The 26011-nt window shown below is 37.4% G+C and overlaps 1 protein-coding gene and 1 long non-coding RNA gene across 2 annotated transcripts; one reads left to right on the forward strand and one right to left on the reverse strand.

Moving 5' to 3' along the window:
* The first annotated feature begins 3499 nt into the window (after positions 1 to 3499).
* On the forward strand, positions 3500 to 10195 carry LOC145736213 (uncharacterized). The gene is made up of 3 exons (XM_081990516.1): positions 3500 to 5951; positions 6006 to 6193; positions 10172 to 10195. Exons 1-3 carry the CDS (start codon positions 3500 to 3502, stop codon positions 10193 to 10195), a joined length of 2664 nt encoding a protein of 887 aa, XP_081846642.1.
* Positions 10196 to 23896: 13701 nt separating this feature from the next.
* LOC145736278 (uncharacterized) lies at positions 23897 to 26003 on the reverse strand. Its single transcript, XR_014179868.1, has 2 exons — positions 25761 to 26003; positions 23897 to 24865 (listed from the first exon to the last, which is right to left on the reverse strand). It is a non-coding gene; the product is annotated as an uncharacterized LOC145736278 (long non-coding RNA).
* Between the last annotated feature and the right edge of the window lie 8 nt (positions 26004 to 26011).

Genomic DNA, 26011 nt, shown 5'->3' on the forward strand with positions numbered 1-26011 from the left:
ACGTGCTTGGTTTACCTGGATGACATAATGGTTATTGGAAAAGACTTTAAAGACCACATGAAGAACCTTAAAAGAGATATCTCAAGGCTCAGGAATGCTCATTTACAATTAAATCCAAAGAAATGTTAATTTTTCCAAGAAAAAGTTAATTTCCTCGGACATATCGTTTCTTCAAATGGAGTGGAAGCCGACCCAACTAAAATCGAATCTGTGAAGAATTGGCCCATACCCAAGACTAAAGGAGATATCAGAAGCTTTCTTGGATTGTGTAGCTATTACCGAAGGTTTGTAAAGGGTTGTAAAGGGTTTTGGACAGATCGCGAAACCTCTTCATCGACTGACAGAGAAAAACAACCAATTTTCCTGGACAACAGATTGTCAGCAAGCTTTCACGGAATTGAAGAAGCGTCTTATCACAGCCCCTATTCTGGCTTATCCATCGCAAGAAGGGACGTTTGTCTTGAACACAGATGCTTCGCAGTATGGTTTAGGAGCCTTTCTTTCTCAGATCCAAAATGGCCAAGAAGTGGTCATTGGCTATTACAGCAAGTCGTTGGGAAAATCTGAGAGGAACTACTGCGTCACTCGTAAAGAACTCTTGGCAGTTGTGAAAGCTGTTACATTACCACAGCTTCTTATACGGGAGGAAATTTCTTATCCGATCAGACCGATCAGAAGGAAATAATCAGTTTGGAACGGCTCTCATTGGTCGAACTAAAAAGGTTTTTTAATTTTATGGGCTCCCAGTAAAATGAAGGAAATAATCAGTTTGGAATGGCTCTCATTGGTCGAACAAGAAAGGTTTCTTGAATTTTATTGACTCATAGTAAAATGAAGGAAGTAATGAATATTTTACGGCGTCCAATGATGGAACTAAGGTTTCTTGAATCTTATTGGCTTCTAGAACAATGAAGGATTTAATCAGTTTGGAACGGCTCTCATTGGTCGAACTTAAAAGGTTTTTTAAGTTTATGAGCTCCCAGTAAAATAAAGGAAATAATCAGTTTGGTTTAGCAATAAAGGTTTCTTTAATTTTATTGACTCCTAGTGAAATGAAAAAAATAATGAAAATTTTACGGCTTTCAATGGTGGAACTACAAATGTTTCTTAAATCTTATTGGCATCTAGAACAATGAAGGAAATAATCAGTTTGGAACGGTTCTCAATGGTCGAACTAAAAAAGTTCTTTAAATTTATGGGATCTCAGTAAAATGAAGGATTTAATCAGTTTGGAATGGCTCTCATTGGTCTAGCAAGAAAGGTTACCTGAATTTTCTTGACTCCTAGTGGAATGAAGAAAATAATGAGTATTTTACGGCTTTCAATGGTGGAACTACAAAGGTTCCTCGAATCTTATTGGATCCTAGCGAAATTAACGAAATAGTCAGTTTGGAACGGCTCTCATTGGTCTAACAAATAAGGTTTCATTGACTCCTAGTAAAATTAAGGAAATAGTGAATATTTTACGGTTTTCAATGGTGGAACTACAAATGTTTCTTAAATCTTATTGGCATCTAGAACAATGAAGGAAATAATCAGTTTGGAACGGCTCTCAATGGTCGAACTAAAAAAGTTCTTGAAATTTATGGGCTCCCAGTAAAATGAAGGATTTAATCAGTTTGGAATGGCTCTCATTGGTCTAGCAAGAAAGGTTACCTGAATTTTATTGTGGTACAAAGATTCCTTGAACCCTATTGGCTCCTTGTGAAATGAAGGAAATAAACAGTTTGGAACGGTTCTCATTGGTCTAAAAGAACAAGTTTTATTGACTCCTAGTAAAATTAAGAAAATAATGAATATTTTTCGGCTTTCAATGGTGGAATTACAAATGTTTCTTGAATCTTATTGGCATCTAGAACAATGAAGGAAATAATCAGTTTGGAACGGCACTCAATGGCCGAATTAGGAAGGTTCCTTAAGTTTTTGGCTCCCAGTAAAATGAAGGAAATAATCAGTTTGGAAGGGCTCTCAGTGGCAGAACTAAAAAAGCTCTTTAAATTTATGGGTTCCCAGTAAAATGAAGGATTTAATCAGTTTGGAATGGCTCTCATTGGTCTAGCAAGAAAGGTTACCTGAATTTTATTGACTCCTAGTGAAATGAAGGAAATAATGAATATTTCACGGCTTTCAATAGTGGAACTTCAAAGGTTTCTTGAATCTGATTGTCATTGAGAATCGACCCTCCACGGGCGAACGTGACTTCCGGCCTCGCGAATGTATATATTTTGGAAATCGATTTGGCTGAAACTTTCAGGACCGACATAATTTTTTCCGGCCAAAAAATGGCAGTGTCAAAAAAAGGGTTGGGTGCATGCGCAGTAGGATTTCAGAAAATTTCTGCGCAGCGCATTACTGCACTTCTGCACAGTTGCCAGGAATCGATGCAGGAGGGGGGTCTTATTATATACTGCAAGTTTCATGACGGCGACTCAACCCGTTCGGGAGTTATGGAGTGGTCCGTCCACTTTGTGTCTTCGTCCAAGTTGTTGTTTTTAGCTGTATCATTCAATCCAATCATAGTTTCATAATGTTGTCAGTGCTAATTAACAATCCTTTTTATCGCAATATTTATCAGTAAGTAATATTTTGTCAATTTACCGTTTTTCGAACGTCTCACTTTGTTTGCTCGATCGTGCCTCGGATCGACAATAAAAAATACCTTTAAGGAATATCACCTTTCCGAAGGTTCTGACCGGACCTATCGTGGTCGGTTCGCGTCTTCGATCACACCATTATTCGCTTGGTTTACCGCATATTCGTTCTAACGCACCATCGCCGTGAGTGACTGATATTAATCCACATCACCACGTAATCATCAGCATCAGGGAGGCCTCCACGAATTGGACCAGATTTCACCAAAGGTAAGAGTTTTCTTAAAGGTCGCGCGATACGATACGTCCACTACTCTCTCTCACGAGCCGAGAAAACAAAGTTAACTAACTAATAAGTCAAAGCACAACATTTTTTGGTCCTTCGAGCCGGATTTAGGGCTTAAATTATATTAAATTAACATCAATTCTTTAAAAAATAAGCTATTATTTAGTTCGACCTTGCCTTTTCCGATTTGGTTTTGGTTTAATTCTAAAAAGGCTTCAATTGTAGATGCATTTTGTAGTTTATCATATTTTCATTTCATTTCGCAAACACAAATAATTTCAATAAAATACATATTTTTGGTTAGCACTGACCTTTGATTCACGCACGATTTGGACGCACGCATTCTTAGCATTCCTTTTGTGCCGATAGATAGAACGGTACACGTTTGGAGATTGATCTATTTTGTACCTTTTTTTTTTGTGTATCTATTGTTGTACCCTAATTTTAACATTTATTTGAGTGTGCATTGACGCCTGGTTTAAAATAGTAACAAATACTGGTGGTTTTATACCATTAACTGGATTGTAGTGAATTGTTAATTTGCCATATTCTTTGATTCCTATTTTGGATTAACGTTTTTTGCTTAGCTTTGTCACTTGGTATTTAATTGATTTCCTTGGCAATGGCTGACAAACTTAAAAAATATCAGGCTCTACGGCAAACAGAGTACTTAAAATTACGCGACGTGTATGATGGAGCTCAGCGAGCTTCTGAGGGTGCGGAGGTTGACATTAACGTTTTTCGTTGCATGTACCACTCAGTAGAGAACATTCACAAAGCCTTTTATGACATGCATAACAACGTCATAACGTTGATTTCATCGGCAGATGAATCGGCTTTTAACATTGAAGACAAGGTTCGGAAGGAGTTCGATTTTATGTATTATAAAATCAAAGCAGTTCATTTCGGGTTGCCTTCAATGGTATCTGCAGCTGCCTCTACATCTGGCGCTTCACCCAGTAATATTACCTCCAATAATTTACCCAAAATTGGTCTGCCCACTTTTTCGGGTGATATTACCGTTTTTCAATCTTACATTGATTTATATGACGCGCTAATTCATAACAATTCTAACTTATCCGATTGCGAAAAGTTTACATATTTGTTATCAACTTTGCGGGGAACCGCTCTTACCATTGTGCAGCATCTTCCGGTTACGTCTTCCAATTACACCATCGCTTATGAAACATTATGTAAGCGTTTTAAGAATGTTCGATTAATTGCAACAACTTTATGGAAGAGTCTCGAGAGTGCGCCACGGGTTAAGAGTGATAATCCTGCGGAATTACGAAGTTTACTCGACACTTTTGCTGAGAATCTTGCCGCATTAACCAATTTGGGCCTTCCAACTCAACATTGGGACTTTATTTTGGTTCAAATGATTCTTAGTCGCCTCGATATTTCTATTGTTACTCGTTTTGAACTTTCATATGACAATTCCACCACTCTGCCATCTTACAAAGTACTTTGCGAGTTTTTGGCAAAAAATTGTACGGCTTTAGACAATGTGAACCTTCCGCGACTTCAAAGTTTACCCAATCGTAAACCACCGCAGCCCATCTCTCGAGCTGCACCCACGTCTCTTCACGTTGAAGCTAATCCTAATATTCGCAGTTGTTCTTTTTGTAAGAAACCAGATCATGCAATCTATAAGTGCAGGCAGTTTTTGACTTTATCACCTTATGACAGGTATCAGTCGGTTAAGACCTCGAAAATGTGCATCAACTGTTTGAGTCGTCAGCATATTCTTTCGTCTTGTCAGTCTTCCACGTCTTGTCACCGTTGCAATCAGCGCCATCACACACTTTTGCATTTTCCGACATCATCTGTACTGGGCCGGGAATCCACTGCACTTGATTTGCCATCTTCTCAGCCCCCTAGTTTGCAGGCCGGTCTTACCTCTGCAAGCTTTAGCGTGCTTCTCTCAACTGCTCGCATTCAAATCCGTGATCGTCGTGGATCATTCCAACCAGTGCGGTGCCTTCTGGATTCTGGAAGCATGATTTCATTCATTACGTTAAAATGTGCTCGTCGTTTAGGTTTGAATGCTGAATCTTCTCCAGTTCAATTGTCTGGATTAGGCCCTATGACAGCCTCTTGTAATCAGGGAGTCACTTTTACTTTTAGACCATTTGCACAACCAGAGCCTCAACCCACCATTGATGCACTGGTGTTAGATACAATTTGTAACGATCAACCGACATCTGTTTTACAAAGATCGAACTGGCCGCATTTGAGTAATCTGCGACTTGCTGATGAGCAATTTGGAACTCCCGGTTCGATCGATGTCTTGTTAGGAGCAGATGTCTTTGGTCAACTGTTGTTGGATGGTCAGGTGAAAGGTCAGGCCGGTCATCCGGTTGCTATTAACACAGTGCTTGGCTACATTTTAATGGGTCGCATTAGTAATCAGGCACCGCCTCAAATAACTTCGCTCCATTGTAATTTTGATTCCTCTGCAACACTTGATAACCAAATCAGCCGGTTTTGGGAGGTCGAAGAGGTTCCAAGCGTGTCACACCTCTCTCCTGATGACCTTGCATGTGAAAAACATTTTCTTGATACCTACAAGCGAGAGGAAACTGGCAGATTTGTAGTCGAACTTCCGTTCCTCGACGCGATGCCAACCTTTCCAGGAATTCGCAATCTTGCTCTACTCCGATTTTACAGTTTAGAACGCCGGCTCAGTAAAAACCCGCCTATCTATCAACAATATCGTGACTTTATCAACGAATACCTGGATTTGGATCACATGGAGCTAGTTACCGAAGTTGGAACGAGTGATTGTTTTTATTTGCCACACCATTGTGTGATCAAGCCCGAGAGTTTAACTACTAAACTGCGTGATGTTTTCAACGGAGCTGCACATGTACCCGGACAACCTTCTCTTAATGATTGTTTGCTTCGAGGACCAAAGCTGCAGCTTGACTTAATTTCGATTTTGCTTAACTTTCGCACTCATTTATTTGTTTTTTCCGCAGACATAAAGAAAATGTATCGTCAAATTATTATCGCACCCAAGCATCAAGATTATCAACGCATCTTGTGGCGGTCTTCTCCACATGAACAAGTTCGTGAGTTTCGCATTAAACGTTTGGTTTACGGACTTAACTGTTCTCCGTTTTTAGCACTCCGCACCATTCTTCAATTAGCTCAAGAAGAGGAATCAAGCTTCCCTCTTGCTGCTGACACTTTACGCACGTCAACCTACGTTGACGACCTAGTCACAGGCTGTTCATCCTTGGAAGCCGCGTTGCAGCTCCAAAAGGATTTAATCAGCCTTCTTCAACGAGGTGGATTCGAACTTAGAAAGTGGGCAAGCAACAATCCAGCTCTCCTCAATCGCCTTCCTTCTTCACATACCGCACTTGTTCCCGCCGTTTGCTTTGGCTCACAATCGGTTTCCGAATCGTCGTTAAATATTCTTGGTCTTCGATGGAACGCATCTTCCGATATTTTTTTCTTTTCCATCAACATACCCGCACTCAATCTTTGCACCAAACGCACCTTGCTCTCTCACCTCGCTCAAATTTTCGATCCTCTTGGAATTTTGACACCAGTTACATTTCTTCTTAAGCATTTGATTCAGCGCATATGGTCTATAAAACTTTCGTGGGATGACGCCGTCCCGAATGACATTCTTCGTCTCTGGACACGATTTGTCGACGAGGTACCCTTGTTGAATTCACTTAATCTACCCCGTTTACTCTGTCCTGCTGGCTCTATTCGGTTTGAGCTTCATGCATTTGGTGATGCAAGCGAAAAGGGTTATTGCAGTGTTCTATATTTACGCTGTTTTTCTGAAGTCTCAAAACCTACTGTCCATTTTGTCTCCGCCAAGTCGAAAGTCGCCCCATTAAAAACAATTTCACTGGCGCGTCTTGAATTATGCGCAGCAGCGTTAACAGCTAAACTTGTCTCCTTTGCATTTAGCGTCTTCCAGCGCACAATCTCCATTTCTCAAGTTTTCTGTTATTCTGACTCTAAAGTCACTCTTCACTGGATTCATTCGTCCCCGCACCGGTGGCACACGTTTGTGGCCAACCGTGTGTCTTACATTCATGATAGATGTCCCCTTTCTTCTTGGTTTTATGTGCCTTCTGGTAATAATCCCGCTGATTTCGGGTCGCGAGGCCTGTTACCGGACGAATTGTTACAATGCAGAGCTTGGTGGTTTCCATCTGTACTTTTTCTGGATGACTTTCCCTTGTTGTTCGGAAACGTTCGATGAGCAAAAAAAAGTGACCCTACACAGCACTCTCTCTTCTAATTTTCTGGACTCGTTACTCGAAAGGAATTCTTCTTTATCCAGTTGTTAAAGCCGTTCGTAAGCTATCACCAGACAAGTGCAATGATTTTATCTCAACTCAAGAACACCATCATTGCATGCTCATTTTTGCCAAACGAGTTCAAGAAACCGCGTTTGTTTCCGAGATAGCCGCGGTTCGACGTGACCAGGTACCACCGCGTTTACGTAAATTGAACCCTTTTATTGACAAGTCCGGTTTGTTACGCGTTGGAGGTCCAAAACAGGTCCAAACAGGAAGTGTCATCAAGTGGAATTTGATGATAAGCTTGCTTTAAATCAATTGAAGACAGGAACTTCGCATCTCGAACCTTGGTGACAATAGAATCAATAAGAGGCATTGGATATGCACTAGGAATACTAACAGAGTTAAGCTTCCGGACATCCAAGCACACTCTAAATGAGCCATCACTTTTTCCGACAAGCCACAGAGGCGAACATTAAGGTGAATTAGAAGGTTCTATTATACCAAGTTCCAGCATTTCATCCACCTGCTCGTTAAGACACTTTTGCATTGCATATGATAATGGGTATTGTCTCTGTTTGACAGGCTTTTCATTACCGGTGTTAATGGTATGTTTAATTAAATGGGTTAAACCCAATTTATTTTTTGGTGCAATAGTTTTATACAGATCCTTGATCTTATTAAGTTCTTCAGTCTGTGTCAAAGTTAACTCTTCAGCAGACTGAATCTTATTTTTTCTACGAATGTTTGCAAATAAGCTACTTTGCATACGTAAAACGGGAGTTTCATATAAAAACCACGACTTTTTTCACATTATTCTTCCGTACAGTTTAGGTAAATAAACCACCTTGTCTCTGTCTTTGAAAATGAGGCTTGTTTTCTTAGAAACCAAAGCTCATTGTCAAACAACGCATTTATATGCAATTTAAAGTTTACAACAGTGTTTATTCTTACTTATTTAAGTTAAAAAAACTATTTTAATAATGGATATCACTGAAGATGAACTTCCGGAAGATGTTCTAAAAGCCGCCAACATGGCTAGTTTGCAATTGCTGCCTCTCAAATCGCGAGAAAAATACGAGAAACAGTACGAGTTGTTTACCCAATGGTGCAAACAAAAGGGGATAAAAACCTTAAAGGAAGAGGTACTTTTAGCGTATTTTGTTACTTTAAGCAAAGAATTCAAACCTAACACAATGTGGTCAAAGTATTCAATGCTCAAAAATGTAATAAAAATAAAAAGAGACATCGATATCGGTGAATTTTATAAGCTCACTGCATTTCTGAAAAAGCAGAATGTTGGTTTTAAACCTAAAAAGGCGAAAATTTTTACAAAAGAAGAAATATTCAGTTTTATGAACTCCGCACCAGATGAAATTTACCTGTTAATTAAAGTTGCCACTATATTCGGACTTGCTGGTGCATGTCGAATGGAGGGAAGAGCTAGCCAATTTAACCACTACAGATATTGAAGACAAAGGAAACCTCATAATTGTTAAAATTAGGGATTCCAAAAATCATACAGCAAGAAACTTTATAATATCAGAAGAAGTTCATAACGGAACCTACCTGCAACTGTACAGAAGATACACCGGCCTACGTCCAAAAAAGTCGAAACAATCGTTTTTTCCTAGTTTACAGAAAGGGTAAATGTTTTTCGCAAAGTGTTGGAGTAAACAGTTTTGGAAAAATGCCTTCTGAAATAGCTATTTTTTTGAAGTTGCCAAATCCAGAACTCTACACAGGACACAGTTATCGTCGATTATCGGCAACGTTCCTGGCCGATTCTGGAGAAGAAATCACTGACATAAAACGCTTGGGGGGTTGGAAATCGACTACGGTAGCTGAAGAATACATTGATGAATCCACAAGTTATAAAAAAGGATTAAGTAACAAAATTCTGACCTTCAATCCTAAAGAAAGTGAAGCAGTTCCAAGTACCAGTATTTTACCTTCAGTTGCTCAATCTGCGATCAATTTAAAAAACGCGACCAACTGTACATTTAACATTAATGTTGTTAATAACAATAAATAGTTATAAGTTGTTGTTTTTAATATCAATAAAAATTAAAAACAAAATGTATAGATATTTTATTCGTAGAAAAAATATTGTTTCTAACACGTGTGCAAAGTAGTTTTCCCGCACTTGAAGCTTATCCGAAGTCCGCTTCGCGTCGTTCGTCTAACTGCTTTCGCGTGTGGGAAAACATAACTTTGCACACTGAATAGGAAAACTACTATATAACAGACACTGAATTAAAGATTGATTGATATGACAAGTTTCTAAAATTTAATTGAATATTAAATGCTTTAAGAAAATCAATGCCCAAAATCAACTCATGTTTTAAAAAGCCAATTCAATCAAAGCCAAAAACGAACAATCAGAAATTCTAACATTTAAATATGGACGATCATCAAACGATTTTTTAGCACAAACAGGCTTAACGGAAATTTCCTTGGACAAAGACAACGCACCGTCTTCAGTAACTTGACTATCACCAACAATAGGAACTTTTTCAGACATAAAAAATTTCACTTGGTCCAACCATTTATGCCAATCCAAAAGATCAGTCACTACTGACTGTCTTTTTTGTTCTCTTTCTTTTGAGAAATTTTTGTCGACCTGACAGAAGGATTGTTGGTCTTCCTGCCAGGTCTTGTGACGTTTTTTGAACAATTAGGACAGTTGGACTTCGTAAAATTTTCTTTACCACAACTGTAGCAATACAAACTCCTTTCGGCAGTACATTCAGTGTTTATATGACCGCGTTTCCTACAATTCCAACAAACCACACTGGAGGAAACAGAACTAATATTTCCAGAAAAGCCTGGCCTACTAAGATCAGGTTCCATTAATTTACCTCTATGTGTAGTTAGTCGGTACTGATTTGAAACATAGAGACTGTTCTCTATTCGTTTACACAAAGAAGTCAAGTCACTAACAGCGGTTATGTCATGCAATGCCAAAGTCCTAACATAATCCGGCATTAAATTTTCTCTGATAATGTCTACTTCTTTTTCAGAAGGAGCCTCAGTTAATCGATTAAAAAGACTCTCCATAGAACTAATAAATAAACAAACTGGTTCTTTAGGGTTTTGTTTCCTAGCTTTGATTTCTTCTAAAAAGTTTCTATCATAGTGGTCACGCAAAAGTCTCCTTTAATTTACACACTAAATCATCCCAATCAATAAAACGCCCCTTTTTATGATGATTATACCACCAAGTCCAAGCTTGCGAATCAAAAAGGTCTCCAGCAGAAGCAAAAACCTCATCTGTTGAACAGCCACGAGACATTCTAAAGGTTTCTACCTTTTCAAGAAAAGCCATTAATGAACCCTCGCCCGTAAATTTTTGCAGTCCCCATTTATGTACAGGCACAGACTTGCTAACAACCTGACTAACTGCATTAGCATTAAAACTGACAGAACCCAAATTTGGGTCGAGAGGAGTCGAAGCAGCTGGAAAAACTTTAGCATCGAGATCACCTTCCAAAGTTAATATCTCAACATATAAATCATTCTTCCTTTGAGTTTCCTCATCAGAAGTATGATTCATACGATTAAGTCGGCCTGAGACATGCCAGGCCCGAGTTGAAATGTTTTTGTATGAAGGATCACTAGATGTACCGGTAAAACCTACTATTTTAACCTTAATTGATGCAATAGATAGCACCAGCTCCTTTTCATCAAACTCAAATTCAAATGGGTTCGACACTTGACAAATACTACGATTGGCATTTTCTTGAGCCAACAGTCCCCTCAAAATTTTACGTCTCTGATCAACAGTACCCAATGGCTTAATAGATCTGATGGAAATTTCATAATCTAGCTCATGGGCTTGCAAGGCATTAATTTGGAGAGCCATTATTAAAATTTCTAGTTTAACCCCAAAAACTAAATAAACACAAGTGATATATAAATTTTACAGCTAAAGTGCAACAAAAACAACTGACTTGGACAACAATCAAAAACTTGATCACTACCTGTGATCCAAGTTACTCAAAACTGATCAAATAAATCAATCAATCAATAATTAAACCTTTAATCAAATTGTAAAGGTAGTAAATGATACTCCGGCAAGTTCCCTGTATTCAATATATATTTGCTGAATAAATCGATTATATTTATCGTACTCTATTATGCCTACTCATACAATATAATATAGGTTGCTGTGTATACATAAAATACTTATAATAGCGAACCGATTGATGCAATACGATTAATAATAATACTTAGCTATGCATGTCAATGAACTGTTACAACTTCAACTAACTATGTTACACCTCCTTTTCCTAGAGAATGACCTTTGCTATGGCCACTTGCAAAGGGCACTTTACTAAAAAAAGGTTACTGATGCCAAGTTAATTAAAACTGTTTTAAGTTAATTTAATTACAAATTTGCAATCTTTAGTACTTCCGACTATAGCAATAACATAAAGTATAGTCAGTGGTACTTTAACTTAACCTAACCTAAATATATTTCTATCCCAATATGCGTATAATTCATGTGTTTTAAACAGTAAACTGCTTGTTAAATAAATTTATATGTATAATGGAGAATATGCATCAGCACTTCCATAAATTGTTAACGTAACCCCCGAATGTAAATTTTAGGATTGACTAACCCTAAACCTAAATCTATATACTAATTTTACTGATACAAGAGCTAACAATAATACGAACGATGCACATTAGGATTCTGCCCACAATAAAAAACAGTAGGAACACTAATAACTGAACACTTCGCACGTTGAACACTACCGGCACGATGAATGCTAAGAATAGTATAATATACCTATAAATTAAATGTACGTACAGTATTTAGGGTATTTACACTATGTACTTTCGATATTTATAATAGTTACGATATTTACAGACAGGTCTGTTTATCTAACTTAGAACTAAATCTATCAAGAGACATTATATTTCTTAATTCTATTTTTATGAACCTTAATCTGCTTGTTGTTATTGTCTTTAACAATGCAATTTGGACCTTCAATAAATATGACTTCAAACGGACCATCAAACCAAGAATCTAGTTTTTGACGATCTTCATTGGTTATAAGCAAAAAATCTCCCGGGCTTATTTGTAGTCGACTAGTTTGCTGATCATAATACAACTTACGCTTTTGTTTGGTTTTTTCAAGAAAGTCTCGAGCTTTATTTTGCGCTAACTGCAACCGAAATCGAAATTCTTGATCATACGATTCTAAATTGTATAAAGGATCTACACGAGAACCATTAAATATTTCAGGTAGGTCTGCTCTTTTACCAAATACTAGCTCGAAAGGTGTGTAGTTATGATAAGTACTAGGAGTCGTATTATAACAAAAAGTGTAATAATTTGTCCATATATCCCAATCTGTATGAGCTTGATCAATGTACATTCGCATAAATTCATTAAGAACTCTATGGTTTCTCTCGCATCCACCTATGGACTGACTGTGATACGCAGTGCTAGTTTTATGCGGCGTATTTAACATTTTTGCTAAACTTTCAAAAATTTTATTCTTGTATTCTGTTCCTAAATCAGTTCTTACTTCTTTTATAGGTCCATATACTAAGATAAATTTTTCAAGATTTTTTTTCAATAATCTTTTCTGGCCACAATGTCCACCTAACATAGGATCATCATGAAATTGTTTGATTAAATTAAGTTTCTCGTCATTGTCTATGATTAATTTTCTTTCTTTACATAAAACAATTTTAACTTTTGAAAGTATTTTATGCCCTACTTCCTTTAATTCATTTACGGTGCACCGTGTGAAAATCTTGTCATCTAAATTCAATCGCAAATGTGTAAGCTTACTATCACCAGCCATGTTATTCGGCTTAGACAATAGTTTCGGTAATGAAAAATTGCCATTAGTAATTGAAAGCCAACAACGAGCGCTCTTTTTGCGATAATTAATCATAATGTGAATGCATTCTTTATCAATTTCAAATCTTAAGGAAGGAAATTTCAATACATTATAATTATTAAGGGCTTCATAAATCTGAGGTTCTTCAGTACGTGATAATTGTTTATCCGCAGTAGTAGTGTGTTTATTAAAATTTTGGTTTGTCTTAGTCATTCATCTGGTAATTGCTAATATTTGAGCCGTGTTTCTGATTTCCTGCAAATCCGAAATATTTATTCGAGATAAGGCGTCTGCGCCTACATTATCTGTTCCTTTTATATATTCTATATCAAAGTCAAAGTCTTCTAAATCCAATCGTATTCTGGTTAATTTGGACGACGGGTCTTTCATAGAAAATAAGTAAACAAGAGGTCTATGGTCTGTTTTTACTAAAAATTTTTGTCCATATAAATAACAACGAAAGTACTTTATTGCCCAGTGAATAGCTGTGAGTTCTTTAAGAATAGTTGGTTTGTGAGACTCGCCTTTTGTAAACATACGAGATGCATAAGCTATAGGTAGTTCCTGACCATTAAAATTTTGTGAAGGAACTGCACCACAAGCAAGTTGGGATGCGTCAGTACCTAAAATAAACTGTTTTGAGAAATCCGGATATTGCAAAATGCGAGGACTAATTAGTGCTTGCTTTAAACGGTTAAATGAACTTTCGCATTCGCTTGACCATACAAACTCAGCATTTTTCTTAGTTAGCGAATTTAAAGGTAATGTGATAGTTGCAAAATTTGGTATAAACCTTCGATAATAGTTGCAAAAGGCAACGAACCTTTTTACCTCATCAGCCGCTCGCGGCGTCGGATATTTGTTTATAATATCGTACTTAGTTTCATCGGGCAAAATACCTTTGTCTGTTATTTTATGACCTAGAAAAGTGACCTCTTTTCTAAAAAAAATGCATTTCTTGGGATTTTATTTCAAATTGTACTTTCTGCAAGTTTCAAAAACGCTTTTTAGATTATTCAAATGATGCTTTTCTGAACAGCCTATTACTATTAAATCGTCCATATATAAAAAAGCTTTTTCTGGAGTTATTCCGGCAAAAGCAATAGACATCATTCTTTGAAAACTGTTGGGACTGACTGAAAGTCCAAAAGGCAATCTGGTAAATCGATATGAACCCTTATGGATGCTAAATGAAGTCAAATCTCGCGATTCTTCATCTAAAGGTATCTGATGGAATCCTGATAACAAATCGACTACTGAGAACCAATTTGCTCTACCAAGTTGATCTAAAATATCGTCTATGCGATTAATCGGAAACTTGTCTCCTATAAGTACCTTATTTACAGCTCTAAAGTCAATACATAATCTCCATGCTTTCTGATCAGTTTGCGACTTTTTAGGAACCAATAGAACCGGACTATTGTATGCTGAGCAAGATGGTTCGATTATATTATTATGTAACAATTTTTCGACTTGTCCCAATAGCTGTTGTACCACATATAGTGACATCTGTACTCAACTATATAAGCTAGAACGTTCAAATGGCGTCCCAAAATCTAGGAAGAGCACCATTGATATCGCATCATTCGGTAAACAGCGATACAATTGGTGAGGTTTTGTTTATGAAAAAAAAAATTCCTTCGTTACTAGATTGCTAACTCTTTAAAAAGTCGGCAACATCGCGGAGGTTCGCCCGCGATAAGTTATGTGCAGTCTGCGAGAGAATGGAAAGACTCGCACAACAGTTGATTTCTTTCTGGTTTAAAACCGTAATTAAATTTTAAGATTATTAGTTGTGGATTTGACTTTTCCACCAGTTTAATTAATACAGTCCACTTGGAGAAAGAACATGGTCCTTAAAGCCGAATAGCGATCAGACATAAGACGAAACGCTATTGAAAGATTAGAGACTTTGATTAGAGTGTCGTCAAGCCTCGGCGATAACCTTGAAGGGTGGAATTGAAAACTTGGAGACCTGGATTTCCAGAAGCGGCTGGTAAATTGACATGTGACGACGATCACCGTGGGTTACAGTAAGCAAACCAAAAGGGAAAATCTACCAGGAAGAACAGTAAGTCTTGAATTTGGCTCAATTTGATAACACTTGCTTACATTAACTTGACTCGACGAAGGCTTATAAAAATTACATTTTAATTATAAAATCAAGACAAAATGAAGGACCTTAGAGTCCATTTTAATCGTATGCAATTTAAAAAAAAGCTAGTTATTAAACAATCTTTAACTCGTTTTAAAGAGTGTGTTGAGTTGTTTCATCTCCTCCAAGTTGATAATAGTGCTTTTATGCAATTAGATAGTCGTTTAGCACGCACTCAACCATTGTGTGATGAGTTTAGGGGACCACCAGGACGAAATATAATTGTTATTGACACCCATGATGAATTGGCATTATCAGCTGATAGTATTAATATTAGTCAAGAAAAACCAAGAAGATATCAATTTTAAGATTTATTTTATGAAATAAGTGCGCGTGCTTTACTGATATTGTCAAATCATCATAAAATAGAGTCAATTGATAACATCTCCCGACCGAAATCACATAATTCCCAGCGACGTGTTACGGGGCTTTCAATAAAATTACCAAACATTATAAACAATTCATAAGTTGGAATTTCGAGACGCATTTTATTCAATAATTGATCAAAACTCATCAACGGATGAATTGCACAAGTTTTATTATTTAAAAGCACACCTTGATGTTGGAGTAGATTAAAACTGCAAAAGATAATTATAGTATTGCCTTAAACATGTTAAAAGACAGATACGAAAATAATAGACTAATTATTTTTAATTTTGTCAATGGTTTATTTAAAGCGCCTTCGGTAGTCAAAGAATCACATACTGAATTGCGTAGCTTATTTGATCTATTTAATAAAAATGTTTAAGGTTTAAAAGCATTAAATCAACCCACAGATCAGTGGTCAGTGTTACTTGTTTATTTAATGGTTACAAAACTTGACCACCCAGCTCGTAAGGAATGGGAATCTAAAAAATGTAATACTGATCTACCCACTTTTGAGGACTTGCTCAATTTTGTTAAAGAGAAATGTGAGTTTTTAGAGAAACGTGAAACTGTGAGTACAAAAAGTAATCAAAATCAAAATGAAACAATAATAGAAATTTTAATTAAAAGTTCAAAAATCGTACTCATTACTAACAAATAGCAATAACAAATTTACTTGTTTTTACTGTAAATCAAGTCATTCAATATTTAAATGCAATTCATTTTTAAAATTTGATCCTAATAAAAGAAAGCACGAAGCGGTAAGGCTGAAACTGTATCTAAACTGTTTGAATCCAAAACATTTGAAAATTGCTACAAACAACCATGTAGAATATGTTCGAAACCAATAAATTCATTATTACATGAACACAACAGTTCAGACACGGCCGATACTTTCCATAGTAGGCCTATCGAAACTGTCGAGACCTTGCGCCTTCCAAGAACTGCTGCAGCAAGCGATATAAACGCAGGCCGAGTGGCTCGAGCAGACGAACGAAGGACCAATTGTCAAATTACGTCATTGTGACGTCAAAGACGCTCTGCTCGCTCCATTAAGCTTGAAAACGAATGCGGCCCTTGTCTCGACTCAAACTACGTTAATAAGTCGGGCTAATAAATATGCGCTGTTTCTGTTTTCATCCTAAATACAGGATTACAGTTTAAGGCGACTATTTTACTAGATCAAGGGTCTCCTCGTGTTCGGGCCGGGGCTCCGGGAAACGCGCAAAACTGCGACCAGCCAGAAGGGGAAAACGCGCAAAACAGCGACCGGCCAGAAGGGCGACGGTTCGGAACCGACCCGAAGTCGCTTCGGGCGAGATCGCGACGTCATCCGAATGGCGTTCGGCAGGCCGCGGTTTTGTGGAATTTGTGGAATGCGGACAACAAGTCATATTTAATAATGGCGGCTTTGTTTACATGTTGATTGGAAATTTACTCAAATTGTAATTGATTTTTATTACTGGACAGTTTTAGACTGGTAAATCAGAGTTAAATCGATTACTTATAGTTGGGCATGGTTATATTTATCATCAGCCGAGTTTTCCTAAGGAAAGTTGCAACAGGTCAGTGGAATGGTATTATGTAGGACTTATAATTTCAACATTTTCGTTTTTGTTTCAGAAAATCTTTGATAATCTGCCCACACAGCTCATATAGCCAATGTGCATGAAGTATACTGGAACTTTTATTAAGTAACACAATTATTATCAAAGACAGTATTTAATAAAAACCAAATGGAAACCGTTTTTGAAATCTATCTAGTTTTAAATCATCAGAGAGGCAAATACATTTGAAAAAACTGCATCCAGCTTCAGCATATACCTGTTGAGGTATAAATCTAGTTGATTTAGTTACACAATGTTTTAATATGGTAAGTATACATATTGTTACGATTTTCCCGTGGGTTCACACAAAGTCAATTTAACTCAACAATTAATAACTTTATTTACACTTCAAAACACTCCGTACAATAATTAACACAGCTACTACAATTCCACAATTATTCCACTATTTAACTTTACCGCGTTCCCAAATTCACTACTACACTACTCTTCTCTCTCGTCGACGCCGCTTCTTTTATATTCACAAACCACGTTCTAGAATGACCGCGAAACGCTTCGCGATTTGCTTCGAATCTTCCAGGTGTGGCGCTTCCTAACTGTGGCCTACTTTAATACGCGCCCGGCCAGATATTGCGGCGCATCGGTTTCATCGAGTATCGAGCATAGTAGGCCCAAACCGTAACACTGCCCCCCTCTTAAAGCTGATCGTCCCGATCCGCTTCATCTAATCCCTGGTATTTCTTGAGTCTGTCCAGATGGACAATTTTCATCTTGCCTTTGGGGCTGCGTTGGACTCTGTACGCGACGTCGTTTAACCTTTTTACCACATTGTAAGGTCCGTCCCAGTGTCGTTGCCATCTTTGACTTAATCCTTTGCTCCTCCTGGGTTGAAACATCCACACAGCATCACCTTCCTTATAATTGCCACCAGTTGGTCTGTGGTCCAGTGTCATCTTCATACGGTTGTTGTTTGGTTTCATCTTCTCTCTCTCAAGTTCCCGAATTGTAATGGATCCCTTCTGTAACGAACACTGGTCACACCGTTTACACCATTCCTCAACGTCCTTTCTGAAGTTAATCCAGTAAAATCGATCTCTTATTCTAGCCAAAGTCTGGTTTACTCCAAAGTGTCCTCCTCCGCGACTGTCATGTAGTTCTCGCAGCACATTCTCTTTGCAGGAATTGGGCACTATTGTTTGGTAAACAAAGCGTTTTCCGTCTGGACTTTCCCATTTGCGAGTAATTAAGTCATCTCGCAGTCGAAGCGAATTCCACTGCAACCAGTAACCCCTTACTGTTGGTCCATATCTGGAAATCTGTTGCCAATCCGGTTTCAAATCCTTCTCCAACCATCTTCTGATTACTTTCAAATCAGAGTCTGAGCGCTGTCCTTTTATTATGTCTTCCTTAGAAACGCTGCTCTTCATTCTTCTTGTAGCCTCTTTATCCGTCACCTTCGCGATTTGACCAATCCTCCAACCATTATGAATTTGTCCTTTCCGGTACCTTAAGTCACTATCCAAAGCTTGACGATCCTCTACATATCGCGGTAAATGTCCTTCCGGGTTCTTCATTTCCTGCTCCTGGTTACGCCAGTTCTGCGGGGTCGGTAAACGAGACTGTTTTCTGCAATTCCATTGGTAATGTCCTTTACGTCCACAAATATAACATGTAATGTTTCTTTTAACAGAGGAGTTCCGGTGATTTGTTCTGATGTCCTGGTTTCGTCGACACTGTGGGTTTGGAGAACAAGACGCCGGCTGCAATTCCTTTTAATGTGTCCCGTACGTCCGCATCGATAACACTCCACTCTCGTGATCGGGCGTGATCGTTCTAATTGTGTGGAAAGACCATTTCCTAATGCTGCCATTTGTTGCACTATTTGGCCGACCATTGATTCAATTTTATTTATTGATGTAGCAACATGATCGGCAGCGGTTCTCTCTCCTCTTGAATAGTCTCTGGCTGAAAGTCATTGCACGCAGCTTCAATTTCCAGCACTCGAATCAGTAATTCGCTGTTGTTGCTCCCTTTGAACATCTTCAGCCATTTCTTTACCTCCGGATCTCGAATCCCATCTACAAAATACTGTGCCACAAGTTCTTCTTGGATTTCATCCGGGACGGCTGGGTAAGCCAGATGCACAAGGCGACGAATTTCGGTTTCAAACTCTTCTAGATTTTCACCAGTTTTCTGCTGTCTTGCCATTAATTGCGTTCGATACAGTCCTTTCTTATGTTGATCCCCATAACGACGTTCTAATGCAGCTACTAATGCTTCATAGTTGCTTCGTTGGGCGATAGGCACCGTCTGTAACAGCTCCAATGCAGGTCCTCGTAATGCCACTACTAGTGCTACAGCCATTTCCTTGGTACTCCATCCATTTGCATTTGCAGCGGCCTCAAATTGGAGTTGGTACATTGCCCATGAAGTTTGACCGTCGTATGTGGGAGGCTTGATCTTGTTGAGCCCGTTTCGGGTGATCACTGTAGAGCTGGCTCCTCTGCTGTCAATTTTTCGCTCTAAGTCGCGTAGCTTTATCTCGACATCATTCCGAATTCTATTAATGTCCTCCCGAACATCATTCTGAATTTTATTGAGACTATGGGTTACATACTCATAGATTTCTGTCTTGGTCCTCGCTAGAACGTTCAATATTTCTACGTTACGCTTTTCTTGCCACTCTCTATCTTCTTGACGCATTTCTATATCTTGTTGTCGCATTCTTTCTTGTTGTTGTCGAATCCTTTCTTGTTCTTCCTTGTCTTGTTGTCGAATCCTTTCTTGTTCTTCCTTGTTTTGTTTTCGAATCCTTTCTTCTTGTTGTCGAATCCTTTCTTGTTCTTCCTTGTTTTGTTGTCGAATCTTTTCTTGTTCTTCCTTGTTTTGTTTTCGAATCCTTTCTTGTTCTTCTGTGTCTCGTTGTCGAATCTTTTCTTGTTCTTCCTTGTTTTGTTTTCGAATCCTTTCTTGTTCTTCAAGCATTGCCATAATAGCTGCAAGTTGGGCCTCCATGTTTGCACTTTGACGTCTTGTTATTGGCATAAAATAAATTTAACACACCACTGTTCCGAAAATCTCTAGTCCGGTTCTGAACACAAGCCTTTAACCCGAAGTTTAGTTCAAATTCACGTCGCACTAAAGTCTGATCGCACTTCTGACACCAATTGTTACGATTTTCCCGTGGGTTCACACAAAGTCAATTTAACTCAACAATTAATAACTTTATTTACACTTCAAAACACTCCGTACAATAATTAACACAGCTACTACAATTCCACAATTATTCCACTATTTAACTTTACCGGGTTCCCAAATTCACTAATACACTACTCTTCTCTCTCGTCGACGCCGCTTCTTTTATATTCACAAACCACGTTCTAGAATAACCGCGAAACGCTTCGCGATTTGCTTCGAATCTTCCAGGTGTGGCGCTTCCTAACTGTGGCCTACTTTAATACGCGCCCGGCCAGATATTGCGGCGCATCGGTTTCATCGAGTATCGAGCATAGTAGGCCCAAACCGTAACAATATGTTACATAGTTAATACCTACTTCTCATATTCTCTGTGTACATTTAATTTTTTTGTTTCTAGATTTAGTTAACTCTTACCCAGAGATTTACCAGTATCTGATATAAAGAATAATACCAAAAATAATACTCTTTAAGTATTTGGTATATAGGGACACCCTTGGGGACACCTTAGGTAGTGGTTCAATATGGTTTTCAAGGTAAAGTTGCTACATTTTATTCTAGTGAATACTTATGATTTGTTTTTATTTGCATACAGGTCATACCAATGTGGAACCAACCAATGTTACCTGCTTTTAAGGTATAGTAGGTTTGTATATACGTTCCAATTCTATACATACTTTTCTGTGATAAGGACTTATAATATGTAATATTTTAGTTAACAGTTAAATAAATCTATGAAAATTATATATAGTCTCTATTACCTACACATTAGAAATAAGTAGGCATGTATCACAGTATTGTAAGTTGGTTTAAATGTAATTTATGTCTGGGGTTGTACAACTTTACATTAGAAATTATACTTGTTTTGTAATTTGAAATGTTATATTGTCTACTTAATATTATTGTTGTTAAAAAATTAAGTACAAATACAAATAAATTATTATTTATTAATGGTTGTATTATTTTCCAATAAGCAAACTTAGTTTAGTAAACCGTTTTAAAAAATATGCATATATTTATTATAATGACATACATAATAGGTTCAAAATCAACATCTTATTATTTTTGACAAAATCAAGTTATTGATCATATGTGTATTTAAGGGTGCATGAAAGGTAGGGCTAGGTAATTATTGCTGTGCATATGATAAGCATTCCTGCAAATAAAGACAAATGCTTTTTCAAATATTATCTTGAATGGACAGATTGCAAATATAATCATATATGTACTTTAAAACAGTTATTTTGTTTGTTTACTATTATGAGATTGATATGTAGTGTTTAATGTTTGGTGTGATGGACTGAGTATTACGTATTATAAAAACAATGGTATTATCCTCTGCATTATCTTAATTATGTGAAGTATATGAACGATGTTGAGGTTAGCTATACAGACCACAGACGACAGATGAATTTTATAGGTTATAGGTCACACATTTTTCAGTATGACATGACATACATAAATGTAAACAAAAACAAATATAATGTTTATAATTTGGATTTTTGCCTATTTTTGATTGTGATATAATTGTTTATTGGGATAATTAATATGTGCGGTTTAACCTCTTATGTCAACCAGTTTAAATGTGTATGAGTGGATTTCGTACTTTTGCTCTTAACAAGTACCTATTCGAATATTGTAGACAGGAAGGTTTACTATGCAATTTTGTGTCCTAAATGGGCTAATGCTCATTTTAGTAATTTTTACAAAATAAGTACGGGATACTATAAACATATACCTATAACTAGGAAGTTTATGAGAGCAAACCTAGAAAACGATTATTTAGAATATTAGTAGATATATTTAACATAAACATATTTTGGAAGGCGTTAAAGTTATTTCTATAGACATAATTACTGATGCATATCCTGGGGCACACTCATAGGAAAAACTATCTTAAAGGATTTCTTGTTGAAGTCTTCCAAACCTCTCAAAAGGCATTGTTTGAGGTATATTCTTGGTGCTAACTTATTTTTCATGTATATAGATACAATTGAACTATACATTTTCCATTACATGATTGTTAGGTATGTCAGAGGAACCCACTAATTTAGATGAAAAATACCAGGACTTTGTTTTTTTTCTAGTATCTAATTTGCTTTTTAATAACAATTTGAAGTAAGCCCTATCACTTTTTTACCTATGCAAATAAGTAGATATCAATATATCTTTTTCAGTTAACAGTCCAGGTACTTAAGTTGAAGCTTGGGTTATTTTTACTGTGAGTGACTCAACTGATCAAGCAAAATTTTTAAATATTACAAGAAAATTCAAACATTATTTAAATATAGATAGTTGTGTGCAACATCTGGTGACATCTGTACTCAACTCTATGAGTTAGAAAGTACAGATGGCGTTCCAAAATCTAGGAACAGCACCATTAATGCCGCATCATTCGGTAAACACCGATCTGATTGGTTGAAAATGGTGAGGTTTTGTTTTTTGTTTATCAATCCCAATCCTCTGACCGGTTTCGCCGTATTACGGCTCATCAGAGAGGCTATAGGGCTTGATAACCAAAGAACAAAACCTTCGTTCCAGTATAGTCAACTGGATGCCAGAAATGATAGTTGTGTGCAACATCTGGTGACATCTGTACTCAACTCTATGAGTTAGAAAGTACAGATGGCGTTCCAAAATCTAGGAACAGCACCATTAATGCCGCATCATTCGGTAAACACCGATCTGATTGGTTGAAAATGGTGAGGTTTTGTTTTTTGTTTATCAATCCCAATCCTCTGACCGGTTTCGCCGTATTACGGCTCATCAGAGAGGCTATAGGGCTTGATAACCAAAGAACAAAACCTTCGTTCCAGTATAGTCAACTGGATGCCAGAAATGATAGTTGTGTGCAACATCTGGTGACATCTGTACTCAACTCTATGAGTTAGAAAGTACAGATGGCGTTCCAAAATCTAGGAACAGCACCATTAATGCCGCATCATTCGGTTAGATTTTGGAACGCCATCTGTACTTCCTAACTCATAGAGTTGAGTACAGATGTCACCAGATGTTGCACACAACTATCATTTCTGGCATCCAGTTGACTATACTGGAACGAAGGTTTTGTTCTTTGGTTATCAAGCCCTATAGCCTCTCTGATGAGCCGTAATACGGCGAAACCGGTCAGAGGATTGGGATTGATAAACAAAAAACAAAACCTCACCATTTTCAACCAATCAGATCGGTGTTTACCGAATGATGCGGCATTAATGGTGCTGTTCCTAGATTTTGGAACGCCATCTGTACTTTCTAACTCATAGAGTTGAGTACAGATGTCACCAGGTGTTGCACACAACTATCATTTCTGGCATCCAGTTGACTATACTGGAACGAAGGTTTTGTTCTTTGGTTATCAAGCCCTATAGCCTCTCTGATGAGCCGTAATACGGCGAAACCGGTCAGAGGATTGGGATTGATAAACAAAAAACAAAACCTCACCATTTTCAACCAATTATTTAAATATATTATAAAATACTTTATTATCACATACAAATAAACTATAAAATTAATTAAAATGGATGAGCAAATAAACAAATAAAACATGTATGACATAATATAATGTATTAAATATTTAACAAAAATGAAACAAAAAACAAAGAAAAAAAAATATGCCTTACGGCATAATGTCCGAATTTCTCACTATATGATCAAATGATCATATTTATTCACCCAGTAATGTGATACATAATAACAGTTGACTTAAATTTGAAGTTAAAAATTTTGCAAATATAATCTGTACATAGGGGACACATGCAAAGTATTATTTATTGAAACCGCAACCAAACAACAAAAACATATGTATAACTAGAAAGTCAAATAAACCAAGGAATATAATTAGAAACAAAAATAAATATTCTAACCAAAAATCCAAAAACATATTGAAAAAAAAATGCCTTACGGCAAAATGTCCGAATTTTTCACTATATGATCAAAATGATCATATATTTATTCACCCAGTAATGTGATACATAATAACTGTTGAATGTTTGATGTTAAAAATTTTGAAAATATAATCTAAATATTTAAATGATATTAATAATTACAGTGCCAAAATAATAAGAAATAAGCTGCATAATTATATGTATTACACTACTTTGGCTCATTCCTATGTACGTCAATTTAAAAATTGTTGTACATAGGGGACACAAATATTTTTTGAAACCACCCAAACTACAAAAACATATGTATATATCAATTTTACCAGGAATTAATGATAAACATAAATAGTAAAATCCTAACCAAAAATAAAAAACTAAAAAGATTTTCTTACTTACAAATACAGTGCAATGGGCTGCCTATCTCTATGCAAATCTCCTCGACACACAGCGCATCGTGGAGATTGTGCATTGAATAAAATCGCAGTACACATTGAGCAAAGTGCATGACCACACTCAATGACATACTGGATTCTATTAGATAGGCATACCTTACACTGTAGTTCCGGAGTCATATCCTCGTCGTCGTAGGGTGTGGCTTCTAAGGCTGGAACCCATGGGTCAACACTAGGCAGTTCATCCGGTTCGTCGTCATCTCGTAAGGCGGCGAAAAATCTGTCAATTTGGGCGGGTATTTCTGGAAAATTAAAATTGTGAATCGGACTTGGAGGATTATTCAAGTTGGGGAAAAGAGGCTCGCGACGGGGTGAATCGGGGAGAGAAAAGGAGATGGGGATCTTAAAGGTTCATCAGGATTTAGGTCGGGATCGGGATTAAGTATTTCAGGAGGAGGACTGGGTGGAGGAATAATTGGGTCGGGAGGAAAAGGCTTGCGACGGGGTGAATCAGGGAGATAAAAAGGAGATGGGGATCTTAAAGGTTCATCAGGATTTAGGTCGGGATCGGGATTAAGTATTTCAGGAGGAGGACTGGGTGGAGGAATAATTGGGTCGTGAGGAAAAGGCTCGCGACGGGGTGAATCGGGGAGATAAAAAGGAGATGGGGATCTTCAAGGTTCATCAGGATTTAGGTCGGGATCGGGATTAAGTATTATGGGTTCAACTGGAACTGGATTAGGATGAACGACGGGTCGTTGGAAAGGAGCTAGAGGGGGAGGTTCATTTAAAAAGGGGGCAAAGGGAGGGGGATTATTTAGGATTTGAGGGAGATTTGGCCGTTGGAAAGGAGCTAGCGGGGGAGGTTCATTTAAAAAGGGGGCAAGAGGAGGGGAATTATTTAGGATTTGGTAATGGTTTTGAGGGACATTTGGGTGTTGGAAAGGGACAAGAGGCGGAGGATTATCTAGCATTTGGTAATGGTTTTGAGGGACATTTGGGTGTTGGAAAGGGACAAGAGACGGATGATCATATAGGATTTGGTAACGGTTTTGAGGGACATTTGGGTGTTGGAAAGGGACAAGAGGCGGAGGATTTTCTAGGATTTGGTAATGGTTTTGAGGGACATTTGGGCGTTGGAGAGGGACAAGAAGCGGAAGTTGATTAGGAATAGGGTTATTAAATAATTGATGATACAAATCCACTAATTGCTGTCCTGCTTCTTCGATGTCAGCGGCTTCATCCACGTTATTCCACATTTGTAGCTGTCCCTCCATGCCTTGTACAAAGTGTACCGCTTGCCTAAACAGTGCATTTTTTAATATTTTTATTCCTTTTAAAATATAACTAAAGGTACTAGCCTCAAAAAATCTCCAGTTGTAAAACGTCCATCGGCCAATTTGTCCCATGCCTGCCTTATCCGTGCGTCGAAAAGTACATTCTTCCTG

This window comes from Ips typographus, linkage group LG12 (genome assembly GCF_016097725.1).
Source record: "Ips typographus isolate SLU linkage group LG12, UJ_Ityp_2.0, whole genome shotgun sequence".
Classification (NCBI taxonomy): Eukaryota; Metazoa; Arthropoda; class Insecta; order Coleoptera; family Curculionidae; genus Ips; species Ips typographus.